This window comes from Hylobates moloch, unplaced genomic scaffold, assembly GCF_009828535.3.
Source record: "Hylobates moloch isolate HMO894 unplaced genomic scaffold, HMol_V3 SCAFFOLD_24, whole genome shotgun sequence".
NCBI lineage: Eukaryota > Metazoa > Chordata > Mammalia > Primates > Hylobatidae > Hylobates > Hylobates moloch.
The window spans coordinates 23572445-23597678 of NW_026652299.1; the positions used below are offsets into that span (position 1 = coordinate 23572445).

General features: G+C 42.0%; 1 protein-coding gene across 4 annotated transcripts in view; it reads right to left on the minus strand.

The window, feature by feature from the left end:
• The window catches only part of CCDC93 (coiled-coil domain containing 93), a 95775-nt gene that overhangs the window by 46684 nt on the left and 23857 nt on the right, over window positions 1–25234 (minus strand). For 3 of the 4 annotated variants that reach the window (XM_032145623.2, XM_032145622.2, XM_032145625.2), the window contains exons 7-11: window positions 20577–20677; window positions 11783–11819; window positions 8912–9004; window positions 8574–8624; window positions 7647–7733 (exon numbers count right to left, since the gene is read on the minus strand). In XM_032145623.2, the coding sequence (XP_032001514.1) occupies window positions 7647–7733; window positions 8574–8624; window positions 8912–9004; window positions 11783–11819; window positions 20577–20677 (369 nt within the window). The remainder of the gene's footprint in view (window positions 1–7646; window positions 7734–8573; window positions 8625–8911; window positions 9005–11782; window positions 11820–20576; window positions 20678–25234) is intronic. The other variant, XM_032145624.2, reaches the window with a different exon arrangement.

A 25234-nucleotide genomic window follows, 5' to 3' on the forward strand; every position in this document is an offset into this window, starting at 1 on the left:
ATCTGTGACCTAAGCCATGACAAACAGAGGACAGTCCTTCCTTAGGATTTTATATACTGATGGAGGAAGGGGGCAGTAAGACAGAAACTGTCTACAGTCAGGCCTCCAAGGTGATGAGGCCAAGACAGAGACAAAGCGAAGCAAGGGTAAAGGGATATGGCAGGGCCATTTGAGTCCCCCCTAAGGAATTCCAGTTCTGAGAGCTGACAAAGGCTCCCTTTTGCTTATAGCAACATGCTGGGTAGAATTCCTATTACTTGCACCCAAAAGGCTTAAAAGGCAAAAGGTCCAAGTTAGTGAGTGACAGAACTGAAGAGGCAGTCTTCTCTGCTGATTGCATCATAAAGTGGAATAAAAATCATCATGATAGATGGGGACAAGATCTGCTCTAATCAAATGTGGCTGTCTGCTTTTCCTAGAAGAGACCCTTTCCTTTGTGTTTTTTCATAAGTACATCCTTGACCATACCCAAGCTCTAATTATCTGGTCAGATTCCCCAGGTGCTCTGGAAAGATATGACTTCAAGATAGAGCAAAGGCTTCTAACTGCTAGAGAATGATTCTCAGAATCAAAACGTCAGAGGCAATGGTGCCAGAATTTCTTAATTGCTGGACAGGAAAATTTCCAAAACCCATTAAGGAAAAATTCCTTCCACAAATAAGTCCCTTGATGATCTAAAATACACCTTGCTATGGAAATGAGATCAAGATGTTGACATTCTTCGGGCTAGGATATTACCCTCCCACTGCCTTTTTTTTCTGAAACAGTCTCTTTCTATCACCCAGGCTGGAGTGCAGTGGCGTGATCTCAACTCACTGCAACCTCCACCTCCCAGGTTCAAGCTACCAATCCCACCTCAGCCTCCCAAGCAGCTGGGATTACAAGCACGTGCCACCACATCCAGCTAATTTTTGTATTTTAGTAGAGACAGGGTTTCACCATGTTGGCCAGGCTGGTCTCAAACCCCTGACCTCAAGTGATCTGCCTGCCTCAGCCTTCCAAAGTTCTGGGATTACAGGCGTGAGCCACCATGCCTAGCCAGATATTACCCTTTAAAGAACTGCATGAGAACATATTAATGTGGTATTCTTCAGAAACATGAAGAGTCACTTAGATACTCCAAATAGAAACTTCCACGGCTTTCAGCAGCTTAGGTTTATGGTGTGTAAGTGCCTGGGCTGAGCTGCACCATTTTCACTTTTTCTTGTTTCTGTGGTTAGTTCCCAGTATGCCCTAGCTACCAATAGCCCAAGGTAGGCAGTTGAATAGTGGGACAGTCTAAGGAGGCACAGCCACAGCCAAGCCTGGAAGGCAGACACTAAGGATGGTAAAGGAGGCTGTCCCTGCTTCTCCCTAAGGAAGCTCCACCTAGCCAAGGAGAAAGGTTGCAAAGTCAAACAGTCCTGTACTCAAACCTGGAACTTATTAGCTGTATGGCACTGGACAAGTCACAATCTCGTTTCTTTGCCTGCAAAATGGATATAATGTCACGTAATCATTTATAGAGTACCAACACTGGCGGGCCCTTGGCAAGACTCTCAGATTACAGACAAGAGTAAAGGTGGTCCACAGCCACATAAAGATAGTTTCAACTGCATGTAAGTATAATGATGGAGGAAGGCAAAGGATTATAAGCAGGAAGGCAGTCTATATGAATTAAATGAGATAATTTTTTAGAATTAAAAAATAAGAACTAAATGAGATAATGGTACACAAACAATCTGCATGGAGAGGCACTCAGGGTAGATTCTGATTCACCAAGACAGATCGGTGCCTCTAGAGCTATAAAATATTCAGATCCTTTAGAACTACAAAATGTTCCAATATCCTGTCTTAGGGAGAAGTCGACCAATGAATGATTTAGTTGGCAGACTAAGTATTAAAGCGGTCAAAATGGTGTATGGTTAGTTAGCATGCAGCATTAGGGAAAGTGCCTTCCTGCCCTCCCAGGGACCTTGCAACTTCCCTGGCCCAGCTTCCTTTTCTTTCTTCTGGCTCCTATCAGGCTTAGGGGGTTGTAGGGTGGAAGTATTTTTTGGACAGTCAGACATTTCAGTTTTCTGTAAGTCAGAGTAATAGATTCTTCTTCCCTGTAAAAATAAATGCTATGATGCGGTGAGAATATTAGACATGAACACCAAACGCACAGTGGTACTTCTTCTAGCACATTCAGGGAAGGGTGTTACCCTTCGGAAACAATGGCAGATGGAGCTACTCAGCCTAGAGTCTATGGACACTCATGAATTATGTATCTGGAAGCTTCTTCACATTCCCCTTTCTGCTGCTCTACAAGAATCATATTGAGTTACATATCTCAGGAACTTTGAGATAAATGTTATGTTACACTCTTATAAGAAACTTGTGAACTTTACCAGTAAAAGAGAATTCTGCACGTTTTTTACCTTGTTTTTATATCCCAGTGCCTGTCAAGTTTCCAAACACTCACATCAGGCAGGCTATTCAATGTATTCCTTGGTCACAAAATCATTTTTACACTTGATCCTCTCCGCAAATTATCCTTTCCTCTCTTCATAAAGAAAAAAAAAAATCTTGATCTCAGCCTAAGTGAGTTTTTCTCAGATAGTACCAACACCTTCCCTCCTGGGCATTCCTCAATCCCATCTCTATTTTCAAAGTGTATTACTGAGACCCTGAAGGTGGCAGCATTGCCAGTGTCCAGTTTCAGCCCAATCTGTGGCAGTATGATTAAAAGACCAATAAGCAAACCATGGTGGACAACTCTACAATGGCCCCATGATTCTCACCTACTGATATTCACACCTGCCTTTGTGTAACCCCTTTCCTTTGGGTGTGGATGGAAGCTGTGCCTTGCTTCTAACCAACAGAATACACCACAGAGAAGAGGCAGTCTTTTGATTATATATATGTAATTACGTTACATAAGTCTATAACACCTGCCCTGCAGGGAGAAGCCCTCCCTTGCTAGCTTTGATGAAATAAGTGGCAATGTAGGGGAGGCTCATGTGACAAGGAACTGAGGGTAGCCTCCAGCTAACGGCCAGCAAAAACTGGTGACCTCAGTGAGCAGGTTGCAAGGTACTGAATGCTGCCAACAACCATGTAAGCTTGGAAGCAAATCCTTCCCCAGTAGAGCCTCAGATAAGACTGCAGCCTTGTAAGAGTCACAGAGGGTGCTGCTAAGCTGTGCCCAACTGCTGCCCCACAGAAACAGTGAGATAATAAATGTGTGTTATTTTAAGTGACTACCTTTGTGGCAGTACTGCCACACAATAGCAGATAACCACACAAACAACGTGAGAATGAGAAAAGCAGCCCCTGACATCTGAAAGCTAGCCTGGTACTATTAGCAAGGCATTGATGTTGGTGGGAGGCTGACTTGCACTCATAACCAGGCCTTGTTGCAAAACATAAACAATTTCAAAGAACACCAATACCAGACAACGCCACCCTATGACCATGAGTATGTCCGAACATGGACGAAAACATAAACATTGTCTGAATCACAAAAATGACCAAATATCTCCTATATGGGCTATTACGCATACATAGCTTTAACCTTGATTCATTTGCCCCATGTCTTAGAGATAAGATTTATTAAGATATTCATTGACAGACTCACCCTTCCTTACAGCATCGAACCCAAAGCAAAGCCCCACTTCTTTGAACCCTCCTTCAAGTCACCTTACATAAGTCCAAATCCTATACTAAGTCCTTTCTGACACTCTCTTACTGAAAGGCCCCATGATTCCCATTGGTATGTGTTCTCCCTCACTACAAGCAGCAATACGCCCCACTTGTTCAACCACAGATATGTTCCTAGTTGAACAAAACTAGGTCTTTGACTGGACAGCGCTGACAAAACAAAAACAAATCAAGCAAATAACAAAAACAGCATGCATGACTTTACCACAGAACTTGCATAAAATAGAAGTATAAACCAATAAAACAAGAAAGAGGCCATACTCAGTTGAGCTATAAGACATAAAAACAGAATCAACTATCTCCAAATGAGTAGAAAGAAATTATCTGACAAACAGTAGTAGGATAAGTGGATATGAATAGGAAAACTAGGACAGGTCCCCACTTTAGGCTAAAGAAGAATAAATTCTACATAGGTTAAAGAATTAAACATAATTAATAAAAGACCAGCTGACATGCATTAACTATTTTACCAGATCCATGGAGAAACAATGAACCTCTCATTTGGAAACAAGAACAAAAAAAAAGACTGACCAACTTGAGTACAAATTCCTTGTATATAATGAAAAACAATACAAAAGTAAAATAAAGTGCCTGAGAAATACTTGCATCACAGTGACAATATATTTAAATCTGACATATAGACTTTATTCAAATTCACAAGGAAAACATTACTAGAGTATAGTCTGTAACAGACAATTCAGAGAATAACACAGAGTAAACAGTCCTGTATTCAAACCTGGAACTTATTAGTTATATGGTACTGGATGAGTTCTCTGTAACCTGTACTTACACAGAACCATCTTCAATCCTCTCAATGGTCTACAGAGCTGCCATTTTATAGTTACTACAGTAACAAGTTACACAAACAAAAAAATCAAAGCTGCAAATATTGGCGGCATATGCTGGGAAGTCCCTTCACAACTGATAGTATTTTATGTAGTTGTAACACACAGAGGGAGTCATAACCAATCATCCAACACCTAGAAAACCTCTCAGCAGAAACTATCTGATCATATTTCACAATAATATCCACAATGGCAAACAGAAACAACTTAAAATTGTGTCTAACAAAAAAAAGTTTAATGAATTGTGCTGTATTAACACATAAATTATGTAGTTATTAAAATAAACGGGAACGGCCAGCCACAGAGGCTGAGACCTGTAATCCCGGCAGTTTGGGAGGCTGAGGTGGGAGGATGGCTTGAGCCCAGGAGTTCAACACCAGCCTGGGCAACATGACAAAACCCCACCTCTACAAAAAATACAAAACTTTGCCAGGCATGGTGGTATGTGCCTGTAGTCCCAGCTACTTGGGAGGCTGAGACGGGAGGATCACCTGAGCCTGGGAGGCCAAGGCTAAAGTGAGCTGAGATTGTACTACTGCACTCTTTGCCTGGGCAACAGAGTGAGATCCTATCTCAGGAAACACACACACCCACCCATACACACAAACACACACTTAGAAAAATAAAAATAAATAAACGGGAAGGCTAGAAAATATTTAGGATGTGATGTGACAAAACAAAAAAGAATGAAGACTACAAAAATGAAAATAAAGCTATCGACAGCTGAAGAGTTATAATGTGCCAGGCACCATTTGAGGCATTTTGGTCACATTTCATTTAATCTTCCCAACACCTGTCAGAAAAGTAATATTATTCTCATTTTATAAAGCAGATACTAGGGCAAAGAGAGGTTAAATATATGGCCAAGGTCACACAGCTGGGAAATGGAAAAGGCAGAAATGAACCAAGATATGGTTTCAAATGGTGTGTTTTTAATCACTGCACTCACTCACTGTCCTACCTCTTTTAGACATATATGATGATTGCAACTATACACAACTATGAAGATCTGGGAACAAACACTGTAAAATAATATGCAAATGTGAAATAACTGCAATATGGGAATAGGATTAAAGGCAATTTAATTTTGAAAAACCATCAGCTTTAATGCTATATTACCTACCCAATGAAAACAACACAATTAAGTAATGAATGTTTGACACCTCCGCTTCTCCACCAGAAGTTTAACTATAGTCATCTCTTAGTATATGTGGGGGATTGGTTCAAAAACCACCTGCATATGCCAAAATCTGTGCACACTCCATAGTCGGCTGTACAGAACCCATATATATGAAAAGCTGGCCCTCCATATACACTGGTTTTGCATCCCATGAATACTGTAGTTTCCATACACATCTGGTTGGGAAAAAATCCACATGTAAGTGGACCCACACAGTCCAAACCTGTGTTGATCAAGAATCAACAGCATATATGTCCTTAGAAAAAATCTTGGCACTGCTTCCTGTCCAAATTACTCCTAATTTCACTCTTTTCTAGAAGAATGGAATGGAGGTAGAGAATGGTCCAAGACAGATAAAACAGAATGTATCCATCAGAGTTGGATAGAGATCACTGGTCAAGGGTGAGGAAGAAAAAGCTTATTAGGAGATAAAAACACAGAGAGATCCAGAAGGAGACGTGCGAAATGCAGAATAACTGGGGAAGTCAGGTGAGCTTCAGGAGTCCTAGGCAGGGGAAAGTGTGCAAAGAGAGACGCACTGCCAACCACAGGGGGCTCTACCTGCCTGCTTTTCCTCTTACAATCATCAGAGCTCCTATGTGCTCCCTGTAGAAACAGCAGTGGGTGCTCTATCCAGTTGTCTTTTTTTTTTTTTCCTGAAAAACTGGGTTCAGCAATGCTATGTGGCAACATAAGGGCGGGTATAAACTCACACTCTTGCCATTCAGATGTGTGTGCTGACAGGAAACGAAGACACTTTCTTCTCAGACAGTGAATTAATACTCTTTCCACAATTACATCTTCATTTGTACTTTTAGGATAACAAACATCCTTTTCTGGTCAAATTTCAGACTTTGAGCAGTGTCATCTTTCCTAGGTGGTAATGGAAAGACAGGACACTCTGGATTCTAAGAGATTGGACTAGAAAGCCCATGTTAAGAAACACTTACTTGGGGGAGTGGGGAAAACAAAGGAATCTCACCCCGAGACATTCCAAGCTGTTTTACTCACTCATATTCGCTTGCACAAGGGTCCTTCAAGTCTCCCTCCCAGAGATTGCCACGGATGGCAGCACTAGGCATTTAAAACAGTTTTCCAAAAGTCTTGGGGGTGTTATAGCCGATAACACCTCCAGATTACTGGGGACAATTTTTCCCTAACTATATCACCTGTGCAATCACTTCAGAAGAACATGTCACAGAGAGTCAGGACAGAGCTAATTTGTAGTAAAAGATTCTGAGAAAAGGAAAGCAAAGCTGGATGCTTTAACAGACATCAACATTTTAGGGGGACAGGGCTGGGGAAGGAGGGATGTGCAACAATGTCCTATAAATCTGATTTTACTGATACTACATCTCAGCCAGACCAGAATCAGTTATGTGCAAAATGATTAATCACCATCTCCCTGAAATATTCAAGGTCCTCCTGCCTTTTCTTAGGATGGAAAAAAAAAAAAAAAGCAAACTCTGAAATATGATTTCAGGCTTTTCTTCATTCTATAATCTTTTAATAAAGTAGAACAAAAAATTTTGCCTTCGGTTTGGCTGAGTTATGGGGTTTATCTCCTAAGTGGCAAAGCTTCATTCCTTAGCCCAATCATCAAACTGAGCCCAAGTTATAAGAAGCCTGATAGAGAAGAAAAAATGCTCATCCCATACCCTCAGGCATGAATTTATCAAATGTGATAACTGCTCTGTGAGACAGGTTTTCTCTTTATATTTACAGAAAAGTGGGCACTGCAGGACAAAATTAATTTAACTAACGGGCAAGTGCTGATAGCTGGTTGTGCATGGTAAAGCCCGGTGTGTTTCTGACAAACGTGGCTGGTGAGTTACAAGAGAACACAGGGCACTGCTGGGGTAGTAGGGTAGGGAAGTGGGAGAACAAAGCCATGGAGCACTATCTGGGGCACAGACTCCAGCTGGGCCCCCACCTACCTTCTCCGCATACTCGGACACAATCTGCTTGATCTCGGCAGAGCAGAGTCCCACAATCTGGCCCACGGAGCTTGCGGTGAGACGGCTCTGCAAGCATATGGAGGGAATGTTCTCAAGGCCAAGCCTTGTCTTCCACAGCACTGGAAAATCTGAACACTCTATTATGGTAAAACATAATATTCCCAGGGGAAAAAATAATTTGGCTTTGCCACATATTACCAACAGGAAGGGAGAAAAGAAGCCTCAGGACAAACACGCAGCTACCTCCCGAGTCACTGAGCGGACGGTGCTAGATCCTCCTCGGACCTGGGCACCCCTGGAAAATGGTTCTTCCCTTCTATGTCCCACCCCAAGGTCTCACCTCCTGAGGGTCACCAAACAGAGCCTGCAGGGGATTTGGCAGGCCTAGGACACAGGGAATAGAGAAGAGCATGGGAAAGGACAAAGAATCTCAGAACTCTAAAATATCTTTTTACTACCACAGGTCTTCCCAGGCCTCAAAAAGAATGATCCTTTCACACTTGGCTATACCTTCTGGACAGGCTTTGAGCTCTGGAAAGACCAACTATAATCTCAAAATTCCACTTCCTACCTAGATAGTGTAGGAAGAAAGCAGAAGACAAGAGCTGCCTCAGCATGAGGCATAACTCGCAGGCCAGCTCCAGCTCTTTCGCAGAGGCCCTGTGAACCTCCCAGCACGAATATTCTGCTTTCGCAAGGGTCCTTCAAGTCTCCCACCTAGAGGTTCCCATGGGTGGCAGCACTAGGCATTAAAAACAGATTACCAAAAGGAACTCCTTGGGGAAGAGGAGGTACTGTGTGTTGGTGAGAGGGGGCTCTGGAGAAGGTGGGCTCTCTGGGAGAAGACCCCAGCAGAGCAGGGTGGTGCCAAGTCCCCATCCCCACACCTCCCTGACTCCCACTCACCTCCTCATTTGCCATAGCGGTCATCTTGGTCATCAGCGACTGAATACGCTGCTGAAAGGGGAATGGATGGGAGCAGCAGTGAGTCGTTCTGAACACGTACGACAGAAGCAATATGCCTACATGGATCTTTGCAGTGATATCCAAGGGTGTCTTCCTTGATCTCGTCTTACGTGAGCCTCAAAGGCAGGTGATAAAACGAAACTGGAGGGTGTGAAAGGCCTGCTCACAGCAGCTGGCTGTGGGAGGTGGTGGCCATTTGGGAATGCTAGGGATAAGAGTACAATTTCTCCCAAAATGACTTACACAGAAACCTCAGAGGCCCTACATGGACCACACACCTCTTCAGCTGCTCGAAGCTCATCTTCCTCGTGGGCATCAGCTTTTTCTGTAGCTGACAGCCCTGCTGGAAGTGCTGTTTTCTTGTCCTCAGCCTGCAAGGGAAGATGTGAAAACAGCTGAGCACAGGAGATGGAGACTCAGCAGAGAAAGGACAATACTGCCAAGAGGCATGAGTCTGTGAAAAAAACACAGACCTGCACAGCAGCAGCACCCTGAGAGAGTGGATACTCCAAAGGCCTGAACCTCCACTCGAGTACAGGGTGGGCAGGTTAAGCTTCAGGAACTGGCAAATGCCTGTTTCCACGTCCCAGCTGCTCACCGATTAAATTCAGGCCACACCCATTTGCCTGACTTACCCTTGCACTTTGACTGGGCCTTCCCCCTACTTTAACACTTTCAAGAGCAGATCACTACTAAAGGAGTGTTTCTTCAAACTGCCCGTTAAGACCAATTAGTGGGACATAAAAGTAATATGGCAGGTACAACTAGCATCTGTATAAATTAACACAACAGAACATGCCAGAGTGCTTTGTAGTGAGGGGTTAAGTATTGCTTAGTGAAACTTTTGTTTTGGGGGTATTAGTGTGTTTGTACTGAATCATGATGAAAAATTACACGTTTACTGCTCAGAGTAATCAAAACAGTTTGAATACCACTGGTCTGAAGGATGAAAACTGCCTTATCTAATGATCAAGCAGCATGCTCTGGACTCAGCCCCAGGCTCTAAATGAACCACGTCAAACTCAAGGCACCCTGGATTAACTGCTGCCTCCTCAATCATGGGCTATAGGTTTTAAGTCTATCTCTGCCATCCACCAGCTGGGTGACCTCAGGCTTACCTCTGATCCCTGCATGTTAAGGACTTCTAGGGTCAAAAGAGAGGTTTGGTCTCAAATGCCCTTCTTGGATCATCCCAACTCTAGGTTGCTTTTCTATAACGAGTCTATCACTGCCCATGGGAACACTCTGAGCTCCTAACTGCTTGGACACATCTACAGGGGATGAGACTGCTAATTCAAATGTGCCGTCTGACATAAAAATGACAGGACAAGCACAATTTGAATACTATTTCAGGGACATCTCATGATTTTTCCAATCATAACCAAATTGCCCAGTCATATATAAAGACAATCTTTTCAGACTTAAATTACATATCAAATTAAATATACATATCAAACCCTTATTATATACCAGATAAAACATGATACACTCAAATCCAGAAAACACCTTGCTCTGTAGGAAATCATTATTCAGTTGACTAAAAAAACACAAATGGGGAAAAAATAATGAGAAAACTAAAAAAGAAGATATCATAATTAGTACATGACTAAGTACTAATAACCAATACTGATATTAATAATGTTTATTAAATGTTTACTATGTGTTGGATCATTCTAAGTCCTTTACATTTCAATCTTCACAATAATGCTGTGAGATAGGTACAATGACTGCCCCCATTTTACAGATGCTGTCAACTAATGTACAAAGATTCAGTAAATTATCCAGAGTCACTCAGTGAACAGAGGAGCTGGAATCCTAAACCTGCCAGTCTGGCTTTAGAACAGTGCTCCTAGTCACTGCTGGTGCCTGCAGTGACTGAGACAACAGTCACCACAGGAAGCAGAGGGGGAGCCTGGGGAGTGGGTACAATGGAGTGGGTGGCAGGGGAACAGCAGGGGGAGTGTGTCCTGTTCAAGAAATCTGGGGATCAGGTGGAGAATGAAAAGAGGTTAATAACCAATCTTTTTTTTTTTTTTTTTTTTTTTTGAGACAGAGTCTCGCACTGTCGCCCAGGCTGGAGTGCAGTGACGCGATGTTGGCTGACTGCAAGCTCCGCCTCCCGGGTTCACACCATTCTTCTGCCTCAGCCTCCCGAGTAGCTGGGACTACAGGCACCCACCACCACGCCCGGAGAATGTTTTTTTGTATTTTTAGTAGAGACGGGGTTTCACCATGTTAGCCAGGATGGTCTCGATCTTCTGACAATAACTGATCTTTTTAAGAGGCCACTGACCACTTTAGCTGACACTTTATTATTCAGAAGGCAGTGGCTATGAGCACAGGTTTGATGTCAGACCTCTAGGTTCAGATTCTTATTAAGTTCACTTTAGAGCTATGTGACCTTGGACAAATCACTGAGCCTCTCTGAGCATTAGCTCTCTGACCTAAAAAGCAGAAATAAGTATCCTCCTCATAGAGTTGTTCAAGGGAGTAAGTGAAAACATACAGAGCCCTTAACATAGAGCCTGGAACAGAGAAAGAGTTTAGCACCATAACATTTATGTACCTGTCCTACTGCTGACAATGAAGCATCATTAATAAACACATAAATTAACAGAAATCTTTGGGTATCCTTTGTGAAGTTAGAAAAGCCATCCTGATTTACCTGGCTCTTCCATGACTGGCTGTTTCAGCAGAGGGCAGGCCTGTAATTCACAACTGTGCTCTACCTAACATCCTGTTCACATCTGTCTGGAGTCTCTCACCTCAGATGAGGAGTATTCTGGGAGCCCTGGCAGTGGACTTCATCTTCATACTGTAGAGCTACTGGACCCCAAGTGACTGACCCTGGACCACAACTTTCAATCACCCCTCATTTCCAGCCCCAGGAGGAGACTGCTGCTTTGCTCCCCAATCTGTATAGGTGGCAAGCTAGAAAAGCCAGGACGGAGATGCAGGGGCCAAAGGCAGCTCACACATCCCTGCCATCCCAGCCTGTCCAGGGACCAGGGTCTGGGCAGCAGCAGCCCTGCCACATCCCCTTCCTGGGTTTCCCAGGAAGCTGCTGCCCAGCCTGTGAGTGTTAGTCACAGGTGAAGGGAGTCACTTCCATCTCTCAAGTATTCTTTTATTATCAATGTTCGTCTTACCTTCTCCATTTTGCTCTGGCGGCTAAATCCATATCTCCTGCAGGCCACAAAAAAGGAGTTTAATTACTACTTAAAAAATTACAATAAATTCAGTGAAATGCATTTTGGTTGACTTTTTACATGAAAAACATCAAGAGAATTTATGCCATTTGGAGACTTGAGAAAATGTTACAAGTGCCTAAATTACAAACATATTCCACTGTCTTTTTTAATAAAGGGCCAGCCACCCTACTTGCTATGCAAATACTATAATGTAAATTGGAACTCTCAGACAGTATAAAGTGCAACATTTTCCTTAAGTGCAATTATGACTTTTTGAATCAGCAACTGCATTTCAGAGCCACAGTTTAAGCTAAAAGCCTTAAAAATATCTATAAAAACAACTGTAAATGTGTTTCCTTAAGCCAAACATGCGCTTTAATGGCTACTTCCATAACTTAGAGTCTAGCACACTTTTTATTCCCAAACATAATCCAAGCATGATGCCAATAATGTGTACTCACTTCACACAACCTTAAATTTAAAAAAAAAACACAAAAACACAATTCAGTTTCAAGTAGTTTATTTTCTGGCTCTAATTAATCTATTTTTTATTTTTTTATTATTATACTTTAGGTTTTAGGGTACACGTGCACAATGTGCAGGTTTGTTACATATGTATCCATGTGCCGTGTTGGTTTGCTGCACCCATTAACTCGTCATTTCTCAAAAGAAGACATTGATGCAGCCAAAAAACACATGAAAAAATGCTCATCATCACTGGCCATCAGAGAAATGCAAATCAAAACCACAGTGAGATACCATCTCACACCAGTTAGAATGGCCATCATTAAAAAGTCAGGAAACAACAGGTGCTGGAGAGGATGTGGAGAAACAGGAACACTTTTACACTGTTGGTGGGACTGTAAACTAGTTCAACCATTGTGGAAGTCAGTGTGGCGATTCCTCAGGGATCTAGAACTAGAAATACCATTTGACCCAGCCATCTCATTACTGGGTATATACCCAAAGGACTATAAATCATGCTGCTATAAAGACACATGTACACATATGTTTGTTGCGGCACTATTCACAATAGCAAAGACTTGGAACCAACCCAAATGTCCAACAACGATAGACTGGATTAAGAAAATGTGGCACATATACACCATGGAATACTATGCAGCCATAAAAAATGATGAGTTCATGTCCTTTGCAGGGACATGGATGAAACTGGAAAACATCATTCTCGGTAAACTATCGCAAGGACACAAAACCAAACACCGCATGTTCTCACTCATAGGTGGGAATTGAACAATGAGAACACATGGACACAGGCAGGGGAACATCACACTCCGGGAACTGTTGTGGGTTGGGGGAAGGGGGGAGGGACAGCATTAGGAGATATACCTAACGCTAAATGACGAGTTAATGGGTGCAGCAAATCTATGTTTTTTTAAAAAGCAAGCATAACAATGCAAAATCCATTCAACCCCCAACACAAAGCAAAATGCAAACCACCCAGCCTCATACACCTTTAAGTGATTTGTAAGAAAATAGAGTTAATGCAAACATTTAAGAAGAACAAATTGAGCCGGCCGTGGTGGCTCACGCCTGCAAAGTGCTGTAATCCCAGCACTTTGGGAGGCTGAGGCGGGCCTATCACCTGACGTCAGGAATTCGAGACTAGCTTGGCTAACATGGTAAAACCCTGTCTCTACTAAAAATACAAAAAGTAGCTGGGCATAGTGGCACACGCCTGTAGTCCCAGCTACTTGGGAGGCTGAAGCACCAGAATCACATGAACCCAGGAGGCAGAGGTTGCAGTGAGCCGAGATCATAGCAATGGACTCCAGCTTGGGTGACAGAGCAAGACTCTCTCTCTCAAAAATAAATAAATAAAAATAAAGCACAAGTTTAAGGTTACTCTCTGCCTCACTTCTTGGTTGTGTGCTCACCTGGTCTTGGTCCTCCAGCTTCACTCCCCACACTCTTCCTGCCCATTCCTTGTCCAACTTCTGCACTGGCCTGATGCACATTTATCAATGGCAGGCCTCTTCCCTCAGGAGAAAACAGAACCTCCTCAGGAGCCTCATAAAGCCTCTCTTCCATGGCTCAGCCTAACAAGTGTTTCACCTCACCACCAGCAGCACCTTCTGTGTTCCTATTACACTTAGTACCTGAACAGAGAGCTCTGAACAAACTAAGCTGTTCCCTTCTCTCCCCTGCTTCCCTACCCACCCTCCACTCCTCAGCTCTAAAGCCTCCTCCCCTGTGAAGCATCCCCCATGCACACGTGCTCAGCCTGGCCTATCCATCCCTGCATCTGTTCATGGTCTTCTCACTTCCCAGATGGTGATTACATGTAACTGTTACTTATCTGTATCATTCTCCTGAGGGCAAAGATTCTACCTTTATATCTGGTTTTTCCAATATTCACTGAACAAACAAACTAAACATAAGTGAAAAAATGCAAAAATCAAGAAGCCAAAAGTATCATCTGACCTTGCAACAGATTGTCATATAACTGGGGAGACCAAAAAGTCACTGCTGGGCAGTGTGCCCACCCTTTAGAAATAAACCTGTAGGTCCAAAGTGTAGTCCAAGGTTAAATTTTGGCTATCCACACGAATTCTGTAAAGGACCTTATGGCAGAGTCCGTGGGCTGGCTTAATATCTATTGCATCTTCTCGTACTGCAGAGGCTGGAAAAGAGACTATTTTCCATACTCCCTTGCACCTAGGGTTCTGAATACTATTAAGGTTCCCCCAATCAGATGCATTTGCTAGAGTTTTCAATATGGAACAGTTAAAAGGAGGAAAGAGGGAAGCATAAAGGATCCATTGTGTTGGTGTGGATCACAGCAGAAACAGCCAGGTTCTGGGGCTAGCAGCTATCACAGTGGCTTCTTGGTTTTTCAGAGCTCCCTAATTTGACAGAAGCAGCGTGGTTTCCTTCCTTGTCAAGCCACTATAGCACTAGCTTCCCAATCCTACAGGCTGCTGGCTAGCTTCCTGATTTTGGAGGCAGAAGCAGCATCCTGGAGCTCCAGTTCTAATGTGAAGCTTGAGAGCTGACCCTGGCTCAGCCTAGTTCTCATCCAGCCCTGTAACCAATCCCTTCTGCTGAAACTAGTGGGAGGGTACTGTTTTCTCAACCAGGGAACCCTGAACAATACAAGGTCTTGCCCAAGTTTCCCACTCTTATAGAAGTGTCCTTGCATCTTGAGTATTCATCTTTCCTTTTTTATGCCGTTAGTCTGCGGAGACTTTTAGGGGAGAAGACATAAGGCCCTTATCTAAGGCCCAGGGACTTCACGGATTTTCCAGATAAGGAAGTAAACAACCAAATCTGAGTGACTTGATTCCTAGGATGAATCTACTCCTCCTTAAAGACAGAGGCTCTGGGAAGACTCTTTTAAGTAAGCCCTCCAGATGTGAGCTTCTGTGAGAGCCAACACACTCATTGTGTGGTGAACATAATTATCCGTCATGAGTAATCCTCTAAGCCTTTCTGTTGAGCCTCTGGAGAGGAAGAAATTTGCTTCATTCACTTTTAAAAAAATATTTTAAAAACTGACTTATAATTCATATAATATAAAATTCACCATTTTAAAGTGTATTGCTCACTGGATTTTAGTGTATTCACTATGTTGTGCAACCACTGCTATTATCGAAATCAAGAAAAGTTCCATCACCTCAAAAAGAAACTCTGTTACTATTAGCAGTTAATCCCAATTCTTCCCTCTTCCCAGCCCTTGGCTACCACTGATCTACCTTCTGTCTCTATGGATTTGCTAATTCTGGAGATTTCATAGAAATGAAATCACTCAATATGTGGCCTTTTGTGTCTGGCTTCTTTGACTCATGAGAATATTTTCAAAGTTCATCCAGGTTGAAGCATGAATCACTACTTAATTCCATTTTATGGCTGAATAATATCCCATTATATGAGTAAGACACATTTTGTTTCATTAGCTGACAGACATCCGGGTTGTTTCTACTTTTTAGCAATTATGAATTGCTAAATTCATAATTGTGCAATATATTATGCAATATATTTACAGTGCTACTATAAATATTCATGTACAGCTTCATTCACTTCAATATCCCCATTGCCTGGCAGTTCAGTGCCTAGCACATAGTAGGTGCGCAATTAATGGTTGTGCATGAATGAAGAGTCCACATGATTTTCCTAAAGGCCTCATCCATGTCACAAAGCAGTGAGGTTTCCATGACAAAGCACTGTCCTCAACTGCCTATTAACTACTGCCTCCCTTTCCTCTTTTCCTGTTGGCCCTGCCCGTTTCCCCCAACTGCCAGCTCTGATCTGCAGTGCCGCATGCTTCCATTTGCTCCTGCATTCCTCTTCTTTAGCTCTGATTCTTGCTACCTACGCTGTTAGCAGCAAAGAGCTCCTCCCATCATCCAGTTCACTTCATAGTCATAGGACCCAGTCTTTAAATCAAGGATGTACATTTAGAACAGCACAGTACAAAAGAAATATAAAAGAAGGGCACACAAACAATTTTTTAATTAGTAGGTTAGTAGGTTCATATGGCCAAGTTATTCCAAAGATAAGCATTTTCCATTAACTAAATCAAGCACGAATCTTAAAATTTAAATTTAACTTAATTAAAATCAAAATTCTGTTCCTGAGCCACACTAGTCGCATTTCAATTGCTCAACAGCCACATATGGATAGTGGCTACCATACTGGACACCACAATTCTAGAAAACTAACTTTCAAGAACAATTACCTCAGGCCAAACTAAGATGGTTATCTATTTGGAATACAAAACAAAAGAGGGACATAAAAAGCCCTAAATACCAAGGACTGTGAACTTCATTCTTTATTCATTTGACAAGAACTTACTAAATACCTTTTATGAGCATGTCATAGGCCTTATCATCATAGGAGACACAAACAGGTTGGGAGAAATATGTCATATTTTATTTACTAACTACAGAATGCTGGCATTAGCCTATTCCTTAGTATTCAAGGCCTAACTTTGAGTTGCCTAGAATGACTTCAAGAACTCAAAATTAGGCTTTGAATACTGAGGAACAGGCTAACTCCAGCATTCTGGTGGCTGTGCTCCAAACCTCCTCTTGCAAGTCAAATATATGGCACATAAAATGCATTTCCCCAGAGTAGCAGTTTCATAGCACGGTTAGGTGCTTAAGTTAGCCTCTCAAAATTGACTGAACCCATAATAAAACTGAAATATTATAGGTGTGCAATTGTTTACATCCAAAATCAAAACTATGAGTCTTGTTTTCCTAACACCATTAACACTTAGAAAAATATACCCAAACCATGTTTTTAACAGATAAACAGTCCTTAAGGCCTTCAGCATAGTTGACAAGGTTCATAATTCACCTTTATTTAAGCAACTGAGAGTCAAAATAGGGGGAAGGAGATGGAATGCAGACCTAAAAGCCAAAGGGCACTGTGGGTGTAACGCTGATGAGTGACCTTCAACCCCAGGGAAGAAACACTGATTTCAGACCTTCTTGCTCTAGAAGTCAAAATACTTTCCCCCTGACAAGAGGTAAGATAAGGTAGAAAACAGAAACACTGGCAGAGAAATCTGGACTCCTAAAGCTGTGATGCCATACTGTAGTGGGGGGTGAGTGAGGAGGTCAGGAATGCCGCAATGTTAAAGTGAAAGGGAAGATGGAGCAAAGTGAGTCCCAGGGCCAGCAGCGGGCCAGCCTTGACAGGGGTCGGGGAGAAAATGCCAGAGGGTGAGACTTCCCATACACATGCTAGAGGGAGGGCTAGTGTGAAGGGTAATAAGGGAAGGAGTCCATGGGCTGTTGCCCCCAAATATGGCACCCTAATATGCTGAATAACTTGAATTAAAGGCACTTGAAGGTCACGTTAGAACAGGGTTTTTTCTCTTATCTGTATAAAGACTGGACCCATTAAAGAAAACACAAGTGTCTTCCATCCACTCCCTGAAATCTCATTATCTACCACAGAGCAAGAGACTGAAAATTAAATACCATACCTAGAACCCAAACCATGGTCTGTTTGCCATCCCATTCAATTTCCAGAAAGTCATCTATTAACCATGGTCTGATTCATTTCCCCTAAACATCATTTACTACCCCTCCAACTGGCGTATTTCCCCATCTGCCTTCCCCTGTGAAGAAGGATATATACACATCTGGACATCACCGTGTTACTGGGTAGTCACACTTCTGTGGTTTTCCCCCCACACAATAATAAATTATGTATGCCATTTTCTCCTGTTAATCTGCCTTTTGTCAGTTCATTTTCAGTGAACCTTCAGAGGGCCCAGGGGAAGCCTCCCCTCCTTACTCATACATAAACACACAAGAACAAGGAGAACTGTAAGGGGAAAAGGTCATACCTGAGGGCATTTGAAAACTGAACTGTTGCTGCTAATAATGATGATTATAATAAGGAGAATGATGACATCAGCCAGTGGTTAACATTTACTGTTTTCTACATTGAACGAACTGCTCAAAATTATATATATATATATATATATATATATAGTCATATAATCCTCACTTAATGGGAAAGATCTCCATGCAGTGGAGAGTGCTGAACAGAACCTAGAGGAAACAGACCGCCAGAAAGGAAGGGAGAAGCCTTCCTAGGGAGGTGGAATAGAACACACACTTGTTGGGGCTGTACATTTTATCTGATTTGCTCTGTCAGTTTTAATAACCATTCTCTTCTTACTTAGTTTCAGACCAAAGAATAGATATGGCCAGTCTTCCTAAAACTCAGAGCCTAAAAATATACTCTCACTGAAGGCTCAAACAGTATTTGCAGACAATGATACTGACATGCTTTTGAAGTTCAAGGCACCTTAGCTGAAGTGCCAATCTGAGCCTCTTAATAGTTTATGACCTTAAGCAAGTCATTTTTTAACCTTTCTGAATGTTGTCATTATTAGTCTCAAAGAGGAGAATGAGCTAAATATACTATCAGAATGTCCTAAGTACCCACTACTCCACCTGCCACAAACTTACCCTCTCCTTGCCAAAAAAGCTAAAAAAAACAAGATAAAATCTCTCTCCCACCCCAAAAAACCCCAAAAACCTAAAACCTTCAGGAAATGCCCACCCTAGCCTTAGAAATTAGCAGAAGGCAGCATGACCATACCAATAGGAACCAGGATTGATATCAAGACACTGCTCTTTCTCACTCTCAGAGTTTGAGAAGAGTCAAGCAAAATCTGTCTTGCTTCCTTTCCTAAAGAGGCCAAGCCAGATTCTCACCTCAAACTGCATCAATCACTCCTCATGACAGGCAGGAAGGTTCTGAACTTTCCCAGCCTTCAGATGGTGATACTAGCTACTATCTACAACATATATGCAAAAGATCCCATTTGAACCTGAGAATTTCAGAACAAGAATATTGTTCTAGAATTCTGTCAACATGGTCTCAGCGAGGTGGACAATTTACTGAATTTCTAACTCCTTTTCACCCTCAGGAAAATCCTATTTTCCATGATGATGGAAAAATGGATGCATAAATAATACAAACTCACAAAATCCACTACATTCTCCCAAGAACTTCTTCATTCTGGGACACGTGACACCCACAGAGATTGTCTTTCCAGCTCTGGCTCTCCCAGAGCTATGCAGCCTCACCTGCTCACTTACAGCTGGGCATGGCTAGAGAGACTCTCTCATGATTCCCAGGGCTGGCTTCCTGAGCACACAACCCGTCCACTAGCACAGGGCCCCATGCTTAGGAGAGTCCTCACTTGGCTGTGGTTGTTGTCTTTAAATTTTTAATTAATCATCATTAATAATTGCTAACAAGTTACTTGGCATTTTCACTACATAGCTAGTCCTGGTGATGCCTGACTTGGAGGAGGCATTCAATTCACAGTAGCAACTAATGAACTGTGGGGGCAGCCATCACACGCAGCCTAGGGCCAGAACTACTTCAATTTCCTTTGAAACAGACTAGTTTTTATTCTTAGGAAGAAAAAACAAAACAAAACAAAACAAAAACACAAGCAATTGCATGCACTTCCATTTGGAAACTAGAATAATTAAATCTAATTTCCTGCTGGTTCTCTCTGGTACCCTAGAGGGCAGGCAAAGCCATCAGATGCTCGCTTAGGGAAACACCAGTGGCAGTGCAGTTAGTTGCAGCCACCCCACAAGGGTTGGGCTGTGAGGCAGAGCAGCACACAGGAGCCTCTCCCAACACAAAGGAAACACAAGGAGACTTACATCAAGGAATCAGTTACCCTAAGAAGAGAAAGCGTGACATAAAAGAAGGTTAATACCCAGTGACAACCAAAAAATTCAATAGGGAGAAGCATGTCCTTGCACTTTTTTTTTTAAGTAAAAACTAAGGATATAAAATAACATATATATTTTTTTAACTAGAGATGTTTTTAAGAAGTGACAAAACTACTTCTAAGTTCTTCATTTTCCTAGTTAGGACAATATTCACAGGAAACTGAAATTATTATTCTAACACTTAAAGTGAAATCACTGAAACTGCTTTCATTTACCTGAAGATTTTAACAAACAGGGGCATGCAGGACAGAGTACCTCAGCCTCTGTAAATGCCTAGAACACCCCAACTCCCAAAGGAAGGCAGAGCCAGGTGCACATTTCCAGAGAGGAATTACAAAGGATGCCCACAGAAACAGGTAATTCATTACCAGAGAAAAGTCCCTGATGTTGGAAATCTCATGGCTGAAGGCAGAAACTCAGTCAGGTAGAAGCTAGTCAAGTTAATCCAAATGAAGCAACTTAAATTAGCTTTTCTTTTAAAAGAGACACCTAGACTGGGTCCCACTCATTACCTGCCATATTCCAAAAGCGTAGCATGGATTCGAGATTCTTCATCAAGCAGCTCCTCTGCTCCCTGGTGGCGTTTGTATTTCCGACGGGGCTTGTACACTTCCTAAGTGGATGAGACAGCCAAGTTACTGAGTGTGAGAAGGCTCTCCTCCTGAATTGGCTGCTGGATGCCTCCAGCCATGGGGTATATTCCTTTTTTTTGTTTGTTTTTGTTTTTAAGGCAGTCTCGCTCTGTCGCTCAGGCTGGAGTGCAGTGGCGCGATCTCAGCTCACTGCAACAGCTCTGCCTCTACCATGGGGTATATTCTAAACTTATATACATGCACATATATATATCCTAAACAAAATACGTGGCATGTAGTAAGTAATCAATAAATGCAGGTCTTCAGCCCCGATGAAGTGGTTTGCCATGCTACCCCAAATGAATGTCCTTCTTGACTGCTAAGCTGGCTGTCAAATAATACCCTAGTAACATCTGCTCAGGGCTCTGGGTGCGGGTAGGCAGCTGCTATGCCAGCAAGGTATTCCGGCTGCTCGTCCCCACATCTCTCTTCTTCCCTACTACCCGGGTTTACTGCATCTAATCATTACCTGGATATCACCACAAAAAGCATTACTATCAGGTTTTTCCAGATACTGGCATTTTATTTTAGTTGGAATTGTTCCCCATGGATAATTCTGGTTAACTTTATTATTTTACTTTAGTATACAGTTTCGAGCATACAGAAAAACATTCTGTAACGAATACGATATAATCTCAAACAATTTTGTGGAAAAGGAAATGGATCCGGGCCTGAGGTGATGCTAAAGGTTGTTCTTAAAAATTCCTGCCACAAATATTCCCCAGTTTACTGCTGGTGTCTACACGAATAGGAAGCTATAAATCACATAAAACAGACTTACAGGGAGATGCAAAATATAATCAACCTACATGGTGTCAGTTACTATGCCTGGTTTAGCTTCCACTGAGCTCTACTATTACAGCTTGAGCTTAACTGCTATTGTACTTAGTTACAACTGAAAGAGTCAGTAACCCAAGGCAAGAAATTGGATTCTTCTAAAAACAAAAAAAGGATTGACTCCAAAACAAGAGCATACTGACACCAACAGCTTAAAAGGACCTTTTATTCTGCCAAACAATGACAATGTTGGCTTTTGTGAATTATTCCTTACACGTTAAAGTATAAAACTTCATATATATCTCACCTTTCTTTTACACTTAATAAACCATACTGTGAAGTAGAGACAGGGCACATACCATTAACCTCACTTTACTATTGAGGAAGCAGACATTGAATAATTTGTCCAAGATCCCTGGGACCCTATGCGGCCTGGCCCTAGGTAACCTGGTTTCTCATTTCAAGGCTTGTCCCTGACACTAACTTGCCCCAGGCTGCCACTCTAGCCATCCACCAGCCATTTCAGCTAGCCCTCTCACAAGACTCATTCTACAATCTGAAGCTAAGTAATGCAACCTAAATATCAGGGGTTTACAGGCCAACTATAAAGAGCTAAAAGTCACCCTTTAAAGCAACAGGGTCAGGAATGCTGGTGTCTAGTCCTATCTCTGCGACTAATCAGCTGCATGATCTTGAGAAAGGCAGTTCCCCTCAATGGGCCTCAGTTTCTGTATCTGTAAAATGAAGTTGTACTAACAGATCTTGAAGGATGCTCCCAGGGTCTCTTCCTTTCTATTATTTTAATCCTGTAAAGATACTGACTTGGTAACATAATTCCTTAAAAAATGTAGTCTGAGATTAATAAAAAATCTACCATGCTTTACATGATGTACTCTTAAAAAGGAATATAAAATCAATTTATCCTTCTGTCATTAACAGTGGTAGCAATTGTAATAGTTATCACTTATTGAATAGTAGATATGTGCCAGGCACATTCTGCTATATCTGTGCTGTCCATTTGATCCCCACATCTGAGTGTAGTTATCCTTGTTATCTTTCTATAGACGAACTTAGGCACACAGAGGTTAAAAAACTTGCTGATGGTGAAAAAGGCAGTAAGTGATAAAAACAGGATGACTTCAGAACTGAGACACTTAAGCACTTTGCAAAATGTCTCACACCTCTACTTTCATCACCCTTTATTTAGGTTCTGAGATATATATATATATATATCAGATATGTATATATATATGTATTTTTTTATTTTTTTTTTGCAGATGCTAAAAGGCACAAACACAGGGTTAAATATTAAGGTGACCCTTTTGTAAAGCAGAGAACTCTTATACTGTGAGAGTCAGAACTCTACTTTGCACGTCTGGGTTACAAGTCAGGTTCACCTGTCAGAGTAATTACTCTAAGTTCACATTCCTCAATGCAGGGAAGGGAGGTAGAACAGCACGGCACCATGGCAGTGTCTGCAGCAAATCCCTGATCGCTTCCCTCACAATTACCATAGACAACTTCTTTATTGAAATAATGGAGCAGGCAGTGAAACAGCCACCGCCAATCCAGCATTCTACACTCAAAAGCTCCAGTGGGCCAGCCCACGCCCAACTCAACAGGAAGCGATACTTTCCATTGACCTTAACAGTTCATCTTTGCAGCCCAAACCCAACTCCAAAAGATCCATTTTACTTAGCCTATGTGTCCTGTCAGTAATTCTGCCTTTCACCTAAAGGGACCCCATAGATGTTTTCACCACCAAGTGCAATGTCCTGAAAGATCTCATAAGAAAAAGTTACTATAAATGGGAAAATAAGTGCTTCTTAAAAATTCTCACATTAATAAAATAACAAAAATGAAGTGCCTGAGTATTGACTGAAAGAAATGATGAAAGATGGATGGATGGCAATCATTTCTGTAGAATTTCCTCCAGTGACACCCCTCAGCCCTGTTCTTCCATTCTCTTTTACATGAGCTCTGCTATGTAAGTATATATCTTCTGCTCTTTGAGGTACGGCACAAGCCCCACCTCAGGTCTCCTTGAGTCTGCACTAAACAGTATGACTTGGTGGGTAAGAATAAGATCACTGTGTTATATAAATGAGCTAAACATGGCTCCTGGGTTGTTTACTTCTTCGAAGAAGACTGACATCCATTGGCTCAAAAGTTGACCAGCACAAACTCAAATTTTTACATATCAAAATGTTTTATACATAGCCTAAATAATCAGACTTTTTGTCATTTAGAGCCTGCCTACTTTGCAAACCCTTCAAAACTGTTGGCATTTTCTAACCATAGATAGGATAAACCCTGTGGCTAGGTAGACCTCAAGCCACTGGGGCTCTTCATGGGTCTCTGACCACAGACTCCCACTGTGTGATGCTGAGCAACATCACCAAGACACATGAGCCTCCTCTATGATCTTGGGGAGTTCCTTTCCTCTGCTCCCACTCTGGATGTGGCCCTTGCATTCAAGCTTCTGGATGGTCTCATGGTGTAAGGGACTCCTCTACCCTGCAAGCAAACCTGTCAAAGCATCACCCAAAGAAAGCTTATATATGCTACTGCCACCTTGCGGTCAGGTCGTTCTTCTTGATCAGCCCTCAAACTCCTCACTAGCCGGAACGTCACTACTGTTGCCTCAGCTCCTAGAACATGGTCTGGCATATAGTAAGTGTTCAATTAATACTACTGAATGAATACATGGAGTCAAACAAGCTAGAGTTTTAATGCTTGCTCCATTGCTCACTATACCTCTCTGACTTGAGGCAAGTTACTTTAACTTCTGTGGTTTTCCATCTGTATATTAGGTATAAGTAAAGCTGTTATGAAAATAAACTAATCAGTATATTTAATAGTACCTGACATACAGTAAGGGCTAAGATATATACATATTTACATGCATATGGATGTGTATTATTAACATTGCTTTACTTAGGTCACTACATTTATATTTTACAAGCTGAATGAAAAGGACTTCCTCACAGCATTCCCTATGGAAGAACACACTGGGCTGGTAACTTTAAATGGCAGTCTCTTAGATGATCCAGTAAGTTCCACAGTGCACTTCCTTCCAACCAGTCTGGAAGCTCTAAGAAGTCTTTTCTCTGTCCCCTCTATTCTCATACAGAAGTCTAAACTACCAAAAAAATGCTCACAAATAGTAAATGAATATATCTTTTGGGTCTGGGTAAAACTGTGTGGGCACCCGTTATTCAAGGTTAAGAGGGAGTAAAAGACCTCACTGTACAGGACAGATACTTCATGGCTATGGAGGGCTGACAGCTCAGAGGAGGAAGCTGTGTCACAGCACACTACATGAGACAGAGGAGCTGATTATGATTATGATGTGAAAGTGGAAGGTGGTATTTTCCATTCCTTATGTCCTTTGAAAATACCACCTCCTATTGGGCAGGCCTTCTACAAAGCAGCCAGCTACTCTGTGCAAAGAAGATAGGGAGAAGAAAGTAATGTACTTCAAAGAAGAAAGCAGGTACTGGGAATAATCTCCTGAAGGAAGAAAAATGAAGCCAAGACAAAAAGAGAACACGCCCATCATAAGCTCGGATGATAAAGTTCACAGCAGCCTTTCTGCCTGGCAATCTGGCAAGAAGTATTAAAAGCCTTAGGTATAATCTTGACCAATTCCACTTCATGGAATAAATCCTAAGTAAATAATTAGAAATAAAAGAATAAATTTAGCTATGAAGATGTCCTACATAATGGCCAAGTGGAAAAAAAAAAAAAAACAGAGATAC